Below are 9,611 nucleotides of genomic sequence, written 5' to 3' on the forward strand. Positions count from 1 at the left end.
TGTGCTGAGTGAGGATGGTCTGTTCTCAACTGTGTTTATCACAGCAACCCAGTCAGCATCTCTCTCTCTCTCTCTCTCCAGAGGCCAGGCCTCCCATTTCACTGAGACAGATCTCTCTGTGTGTCTGAGTGATGTGGGTGAGGCCAGGGCACTGGTTAGCATTACAGACGGCTGTACAGCTAACACCTGTTCTCAGCCTCCTACTCCACACCACGCCACACTGCTTCCCCATCTCTAATTTCCTTTCTTTCTCCCCCTCTCCTCTTTCTCACCCCGTCTATCTCCTCTCTCTGTGTCTATTTCTGTCTCTCATCATGTATGCATGCACCCCTCCCTACTCTACTCTTTTTTTTGTGGGATGCTGCTGCTCGTAGGGGCTTAGTGTAACTCTAGCAGTAGTGGATTATTTTCCACATATGGGCTCAACAGCTCTACTGCTGCTTATGGTATGCACGTGTGTAATGGAATATGATTGTCATATTTATTTGTCATTTCCCAGTGGAAAGCATCTGTCCTGTTGTTATTTCATTAAGGGGATTGAGCCTGCTGCTGGCTGCAAGCTCAAACTGGCAGTATACTGTTCATGATTTGAACACAAACAAAACACATCCGCTCCCCTCAGCTCGACAACTCCACTGCTCAACTAAATAATTCCAAGTTGACTGCAAAAGAGGGAGATACTTTCTTACCAACCTATTCACTTACTGGTTAATATGACAATCATGATATGAAAAAAGCAATTCACAAATTCATTGCATACTCCAAAATGAAGACACCTGTCTGAAACATACAAAAAGTGATACTTCACCTAAAAGCCCCAGCCTCTTGTAACCACAAGGGCAGCTGTCAGCCTGGCATCAATGGCAGCCCTGCAACTTTATTTTGTTTCCCTCCACCTGTCAAAGCTGAACCACAGAGACGGACACACCAACAATGTTTCCCCACCCAGCAACTTCCAAAGCAGCATCTGGCTTCACAATCTAGGAGAAGTTCCCTCCCTAACTCCAAAACAGCATCTTGGCTGAAGCAGTGACGAAAGAGCATCACTTCCCTAACCACCCATTTTGAACTTTATCACCATCACCTCCCCAAAGCAGCATCCTCCTGACCCAGCCAGCATCTCTCTCCTCAGTCTGCTGCTTACCTTTGTGAGAGCCATGCAGTGGAGGCGTGTGGGTGTTCCACCAACGTGCTCTTATCGCACAGGAACTCCTTTTAATCTGACAGACACAACGAGAGAGAGAAAGAGAGAGAGGAGAGAAAGAGGGAGTGAAGTTGCGCTCTCACTCACTATGTGGAAGGAGCCAATAGCTGCTGCTGTTGTGATGATGCTGCTGTCGGTCTGAGAGTGCTGCAGTGAAGCAGGAGGCACACGTGGTCACTACAGCAGGCAGAGCTCCTCCTCTCCTCCCCTCCCTCATCCCTCCATTGTAATCTCCTCTCTCACAGCCTCACTGAAGCTCAGTGATTTACTGGCTTAGGGAAAGAAGCAATACCAGAGAGATGGAGGAGAGGGCAGGGGAGAGAAGAGAAGTGGATTGGAGAAGAGAGGAAAGGAGAGAAAGAGGATGGATGTCAACATGGGAGAGGATGAGAGACAGGGAACTGGAGAGTAGTAGAGGATTGGAGAGTAGAGAAGAGAATGTTGTTCAGTGAAATGGTAACTATTTGTGAGTAACTTGCAAGTGAAGTTCAGGTCCGGTGGTGGTGGGCTCCCGTTCAGGTTTCCACTGGCATAAAGCACATTAATTCCCCCAGTGCTCGTGTTCCTGAAACAAGAGATGGATGGCTACTGGCAACAGACAAACAACCCACTCTCTCTCACACAAACTACAAATGTTTTCACTCACCTGGAGCATCACTTTTCAATTCCTTAAATAATCTTTGTTCATTTTGAAATAGTCTGTTAAGAGATTAATAACGATAATAGTATTCAGATTGAACGCTGAATGTTGTAAGATGTCAATGTGTTCTACCTGGCATGCATGACGTTTTTTTTATCCATTTGTCAGAAAGTACAATATCTCAGTTTGTTGTGGTAGGAGTTGCTTGTAAGATATTTGCGTGAACTTGAATTTATTTAGAGAACTTGTGTTCTTCAAGCATTAGCTGATGTTATGCTGCCACCGTGTGGTTGTTTTAGGAACAACAGCAATGACCTTTCTCTTTTGCAAACAACTATCCAAGTCCTGTTACATACAATACATCCATCCATGAACAACCTCAGCCTGTCTTCCCCTACTAGGGATGTATTCATAGCCTACTGAGTGTACAAAACATTAAAGGGAAACTTCAAAATGTTTCAACATATTCCTCATCTCTAGCACCACCCCAACATCAACATATGTGAAAATGGTGCATTTCTATGTTTTGTAGTAAAAAAGATAGAGGAAGATAAGTGTTTCCAATGACAAAATTGGTATGCATTGTGTGATTTTGACCAATTGTGAGTAGGCATTGCCTACTAATTCTCTACGAATTGGTTGACGATGTCATTGGAAAAACTGAGAGCTCTTTCTTTATCTTTTTTTTTTACAACAAAACATCAAAACGCGCAAATTCACATATGTTGATGGTGGGGTGTTGCTGAAGATTATGAATATGAACTTGACATTTAAAAAAAATAAATCCTGCTCTTTCCATAACATAGACTGCCAGGTGAATCCAGGTGAAAGCCATGATCCCTTATTGATGCCACTTGTTATGTAAATCCACTTCAATCAGTGTAGATGAAGGGGAGGAGTGAGGTTAAAGAAGGATTTTTAAGCCTTGAGACAATTGAGACAATGATTAAATGGGCAAGACAAAATATTTAAGTGCCTTTGAAACGGGGTATGGTAGTACCCCGTTTGTGTCAAGAACTGCAACTCTGCTGGGTTTTTCACGCTCAACAGTTTCCTGTGTGTTTCAAGAATGGTCCACCTACCAAATTACATCTAATGAACTTAACACAACTGTGGGAAGCATTGGAGTCAACATGGGCCAGTATATCCCTGTGGAAGTCTTTCGACAGCTTGTAGAGTCCATGGGGGGGGTTAATGTGTACGTAGTATGTATTCAGCTGATCAGCCCCCCTTCTGTCAATTAAACACTAGAATAACAAATTCTAAATGAACGAATGATAACAAACCAAAATCTACATCTATCAGTGAGCTGTCACAATATTGAGCAGACTTTCATGTATTTACTTTGTAAAGCATATCATCAACCACAGTCTGTAGCTCTTCTTAAATGCTTAACGAAGCTGTTGGGGATGAGGGCAATGGTGTAAGAAAATTCAATAGTGCAAGTCCTTTTCTGTATGATTCCTTACTTGCTGAAGGAGTGTGACAATTAAAAGTTAGCACTGCAACCCTACGCTATTCCACATGGTGGCTCAGGTATCAACAAGCTCTCACAGTCTCACTGCAGGATTAGACATGTATCCACACTTCAAAAATATTCAAAGTTGCTCCAAACACCAAATTTCGAAGTGTTTTTGACACCCTGGGTTGACTCCTCCTGCTCACCATCGTTCCGTTTCTCCAATAGTTACATTTCAAAGTTAAAGCAGAAATGTTTTCACTTTGAACGAAAAGAAGACGGTTGAGCACTGAGCCAACTTTGGCTGTCCTTCTGGGCTAAGTGTGTATTCGCACTAATCCCACCAAATCGAATGACCCTGCAGCCCCGGAGCTGGAGAGAAAGTGAATGTCACTTGCAACCTAACGTTCCAGCTGCCAAAAACAAACAGAGCAGACGAAGCCAACAAGCATCGTTCTCGGTTCTTGGATCTGAATCTACTCGACCGCAAAAGAAGCGAGAAAAAGACTGCTCATGACCAACCCTGAAACAAGATTCATATTGGAATTCATTTTGAATGGTGAAAGAGTGACTACGAAATTGCCACTGTTCTCGTGGACTGGTGACATTAGGGAAGTGCTGGGTTGCGTTTTTAGCCTGCTAGCTACGTCATCTTCTGATCTAAGTGTGTTCAATGTTCAAGCTAGTTAATAAGGCTACATAGCTAGCTAGCTAGCTAACATATTCTGTATACTTACTGTGTTGTACTCAAATTAATCTAACAGTAGAATCATGTCGCTACACTGCATAAACCCCACAAGATGCCCAATGCCTTCATTTCAACTAACTTATGTTAGCTATCTAAAGCAAGATATGCAGATTGTTGACATGGCTGTCTTTAGTTTGTAGATGATGATACTAGCTATCTAGGCAGTCGACAGCATTTTTGTCCCAGGACCACCCCAAAAAATGCATCTAGCTATAAAATTCAATAGAGTAAGATCACACAAACATGTATTTCTCAGGGACACCAACAAACGAACATGGTCCAAGCACACCAAGACAGTCGTGAAGAGGGCACAAAACCTACTACACCTCAGGAGACTGAAAAGATTTGGCATGGGTCCTCAAATCCTCAAAAGGTTCTACAGCTGCACCATCGAGAGCATCCTGATGGGTTGCATCACTGCCTGGTATGGCAACTGCTCGGCCTCCGACCGCAAGGCACTACAGAGGGTAGTGCGTACGGCCCAGTACATCACTGGGGCAAAGCTTCCTGCCATCCAGGACCTCTACACCAGGCGGTGTCAGAGGAAGGCCCTAAAAATTGTCAAAGACTCCAGTCACCCTAGTCATAGACTGTCCTCTCTGCTACCGCATGACAAGTGGTACCGGAGCTCCAAGTCTATGTCCAAGAGGTTTCTAAACAGCTTATACCCCCAAGGCATAAAACTCCTGAAAATCTAATCAAATGGCTAACCAGACTATTTGCATTGTGTCCCCCCCCCCTCTCTTTTACACTGCTGCTACTCTCTGTTATTATCTATACATAGTCACTTTAATAACTCTACCCACATGTACATATTATCTCAATTACCTTAACTAACTGGTGCCTCCAGCACATTGACTCTGTACCGGTACCCTCTGTATATAGCCTCGCTATTGTTATTTTACTGCTGCTCTTTAATTATTTGTTACTTTTATTTCCTTTTTTTGGTTGGTATTTTTCTGAAAACTGCGTTGTTGGTTAAGGGCTTGTAAGTAAGCATTTCACGGTAAGGTCTACAACTGCTGTATTCGGCGCAAGTGACTTATAAAATTTTGATTTGAGATACTGGTGGATTTCGAGGGAACCTGAACCTGTACAAGTTGTGGTTGTGTAAACCCCAAAACTGAGAGGTAAGAAATGCTGTATGCAATTTCTGTAATGGTTTGTGATTCAATAATTATTTTGTTGGCAATCGACAAAATAGTTAGCTACGTTTGCCTGGTCAGCACATTGCCTGCCTATATACAGTACAGCATTGATTCCTATCTAGTGTGAACTACCCACCAGAAAGACGGAATGAATATCCATTGTGGTCAGTCAAGTAAACAATGGCTCATCTGCATGACATGGAAGGCATTCGAAATGTATTCATACCCCTTGACTTCCTTGACTTTTCCATATTTTGTTACGTTACAGCCTTATTCTAAAATTGATTAAATAATTTTTTTCTCATCAATCTACACACAATACCCCATAATGACAAAGCAAAAACAGATTTTTAGATATTTTTGCAAATGTATTAATAATAAAAACTGAAATATCATATTAACATAAGTATTCAGACCATTTACTTAGTACTTTGTTGAAGGACCTTTGGCAGCAATTACAGCCTTGAGTCTTCTTGGGTATTACGCTACAAGCTTGGCACACCTGTATTTGGATAGTTTCTCCCATTCTTCACTGCAGATCCTCTCAAGTTCTGTCAGGTTGGATGGGGAGCATCGCTGCTCAGCTATTTTCAGGTCTCTCCAGAAATGTCTGATCTGGTTCATGTCCGGGCTCTAGCTGGGCCACTAAAGGACACTAAGAGACTTGTTCCGGAGCCACTCCTGCGTTGCCTTGGCTGTGTGCTTAGGGTCGTTGTCCTGTTGGAAGGTGAATCTTCACCCCAGTCTGAGGTCCTGAGCGCTCTGAAGCAGGTTTTCATCAAGGATCTCTCTGTACTTTGCTCCGTTCATCTTTCCCTCAATCCTGACTGGTCTCCCAGTCCTTGCAGCTGAAAAACATCCCCACAGCATGATGCTGCCACCACCATGCTTCACCGTAGGGATCGTGCCAGGTTTCCTCCAGACGTGACGCTTGGCATTCAGGCCAAAGAGTTCAACCTTGGTTTCATCAGACCAGAGAATCTTGTTTCTCATGGTCTGAGAGTCCTTCAGGTGCCTTTTGGCAAACTCCAATTGGGCTGTCATGTGCCTTTTACTGAGGAATGGCTTTCGTCTGGCCACTCTACCATAAAGGCCTGATTGGTGGAGTGCTGCAGAGATGGTTTTTCTTCTGGAAGGTTCTCCCATCTCCACACAGGAACTCTGGAGCTCTGTCAGAGGGACCATCTGGTTCATGGTCACCTCCCTGACCAAGGCCCTTTTCCCCCGATTGCTCAGTTTGGCCGGGCGGCCAGCCCTAGGAAGAGTCTTGGTGGTTCCAAACTTCTTCCATTTAAGAATGATGGAGGCCACTGTGTTCTTGGGGACCTTCAATGCTGCAGATGTTTTTTGGTACCCTTCCCCAGATCTGTGCCTCGACACATTCCTGTCTCAGAGCTCTACGGACAATGTCTTTGACCTAATGGCTTGTTTTTTTGCTCTGACATGCACTGTCAACTGTGGGACCTTACATAGACGGGTGAGTGCTTTTCCAAATGATATCCAATCAATTGAATTTACCACACTCCAATCAAGTTGTAGAAACATCTCAAGGAGGATCAATGGAAACAGGATGCACCTGAGCTCAATTTCGAGTCTGATAGCAAAGGGTCTGAATACTTATGTAAATAAGGTATTTATTTTTTGTATTTTTTACACATTTGCAAACATTTCTAAAAACCTATTTTCGCTTTGTCATTATGGGGTATTGGGTGAAGATTGATGATTCGTAAAAAAAAAGAAAAAAGGTAGAATAAGGCTGTAACGTAAAAAAATGTGGAGAAAGGGTCTGAATATTTTCAGAATGCACTGTATTGGTTGAGTATGGACCATAAATTAATTGGATGGTTACCTTAGCATGTTACACTGGTTAAAGCAACACAATATATATTTCATCCATATTATGCTACCAAAAGGAACGTTTATTTGTCATATGCACAGGATACAGTGGGGTATATACGGGAATATGAAATTGCATTATACTGTGTACTATTGAAGTAACAATTCGTTTTATGTTTTCCCACACAGTGCCAACAATCCCAAAAGACTCAGACTCATCCCTCCTGTCCCACTAGCAACCAAGCAAGAGTTTTTCCAGGAACATCAGTGCAAAGGGCTTGGTAGGAAACTTTTGTTCATACAGAATGACAGACATTACGCTTGTTACAAGTATTATACCTTTTCCTGATGACTTGAGAAATGAATATACAATTACATTGAGTTAGTATCAATACTATAAAAATTTGGTTTGTAAAGGCCATTGACACTTGTGCTAATAAGTGATTTCAATACATTTCAGTGAGATCAGCATCAACACTGCTGGAGTAACAGAACAATGGATGACTTGGACTTCTTGCTGCATGAAAAGACTGACCACAAATCTCTGTTGTGAAAAATCCACATAATTCACTAATAAAAACTTTACAAGGTATAAGTGACGGTTTTCAACGAAAAAAGAGTCAATTACAATGACAACTGAACACTTGTAGCTGAAATAAAACACACAAACAAGGCAGGACATATATAGCTAAGTACCAGCTCCCAGGAAAAAAAGCCTACATGGTGCCGCAGCGGATCACGGGAGGCCAGTACTCGCCACACACAGCAGCTTGGAATGACAACCATGTTGCCAGGTCCCACACCTCCAGGTCACAAACTGTTATGTGCTGCTCCTGATTCCCGCCTTTCACTTCCTACTAGGAGGTCATCAGAGCCGGTATGACCACAGTGCATCCTTACAGCCCTGCTACAGAGGTTAAATTATCAATGGCTGACGTGCGAGTTCATTCCATCTTGTGAATTGAATTAACGAGAAATAAAGTTGATTTGGTTGGTTTCTGGTGTAGCAGGTACAACGTCACATGGACACTGCTGATGGTGACGCATTTAGTGCAGCTGAAGGGTTAGGATGTTCATCATCATCTATGGCTGACTGTTTCCTCCATCCAACAGGTCCAAGCTATCCTGGACATTTTAAGGTTGACATTAGGAAAACATGAAACAAATTGTTACTTCAATTGTACATGGTACAATGCAATGTCATATTCCCGTATACATCAGCCTGTATCGTATGCATATGCCAAATAAATGTTGATTTTCAATTGATAACATACTATTGATGGAAAATGAATACATTATTGTGAGAATTTATGCACCGTATCTGAATTCAACCACCTCATATTCTTCAATGCTCTCCAGGGTTGTGAATCACCATCAATGCTCTGTTGACTACAGCTAAATTGGGGCCAAAACATTACCACCAAATAGTCAGTGTCACAACAGTGTCTTTTATGTACATAGGATGCAGTGTTGTGCTGTAACCAGTGGAACATGTGTCATACTAATGTACCATCATGTGACTTGATGGCCCATAATCCATCAATATGTCATGCAGATGACCCATTGTTTACTTTGCTGACCATGCTGGGTATTCATTCAGTCGTTCTGGTTGGTAGTTCACACTAGATAGGAATCAATGCTGTATATAGGCAGGCAATATGCTGAACAGGCAAACATAGCTAAGCTAACTATTTTGGTTGATTACCAACAAAATAATTATTGAATCACAAAGCATAACAGAAAATGCATACAGCGTTTCTTACCTCTTTTTTTTCCAGTGTTGGGGTTTGCACAACCACAACTTTTACAGCGTCAGGTTCTCCACCAGTGTCTCCCAGAGAAATGCATGTTTGTGTGATGTTACTGTACTGAATTGTATAGGTAGATGCAACATCTATACGTCCAATTTCGAAGTCACTTGAGCGATCTGCCTCTCTCTCTCTTTGTTTGACCCACATGAAAAAATACTACAGTAGTATTACTATATTTATGTAGTATTTACTGCAGTGTTTTGCTGACATTACTGTAATACACTGTAGTATTTACTGTATTGTTTTTTCAGAAATAACATACACCCAGCAGGGGCCCCAGGACCGAGATTGTGAAACCTTGGTCTACATAGATACTTGGCAGGTAGGTTTCTCACTCAACTCATGGGTGAGACAAATTGGGATATGGGGAGGGAAATGGGCAAATGCAAATTAAATATTTGCATATCAATACAGTGTGTAGTATAGTATTCTACAGTATACTACACAATTCTATAGTAAGTAGTATACAATTGACGGATACAACAGCATGGAGTATAGTATTCTACAGTATACAGTACTACAAAATTCTATAGTAAGCACTACACATTTGAAGGATACTACAGTGTGTTGTAGTATTTTACCGTATACTACAAAATTATATAGTAAGTACTACACATGATTGAGAATTCTATAGGAAGTAGTATAGTATTCTATAGTAAACTGTAGTCATTTTTATGTGGGCCTCTCTCTCTCTCTCTTTCTCCCTCTCTCACTCTTTATTTCCTCCTCACTGTCACTTTTACTCTGTTAACCTGGAAAAAGCCC

The 9,611-nt window shown here is 42.0% G+C and overlaps 1 protein-coding gene across 1 annotated transcript in view; it reads right to left on the reverse strand.

Annotated features, from left to right (window-relative positions):
• coro2bb (coronin, actin binding protein, 2Bb) overlaps positions 1-1,340 on the reverse strand; it is a 52,895-nt gene extending 51,555 nt beyond the window's left edge. Inside the window, exon 1 of the mRNA XM_014123980.3 lies at positions 1,145-1,340. Within this exon, the coding sequence (XP_013979455.1) occupies positions 1,145-1,159 (15 nt within the window). The 5' untranslated portion in view covers positions 1,160-1,340. The remainder of the gene's footprint in view (positions 1-1,144) is intronic.
• Between the last annotated feature and the right edge of the window lie 8,271 nt (positions 1,341-9,611).

The sequence above is a fragment of the Salmo salar genome, chromosome 10 (assembly GCF_965601325.2).
Source record: "Salmo salar chromosome 10, fSalSal1, whole genome shotgun sequence".
NCBI classification, from domain to species: domain Eukaryota; kingdom Metazoa; phylum Chordata; class Actinopteri; order Salmoniformes; family Salmonidae; genus Salmo; species Salmo salar.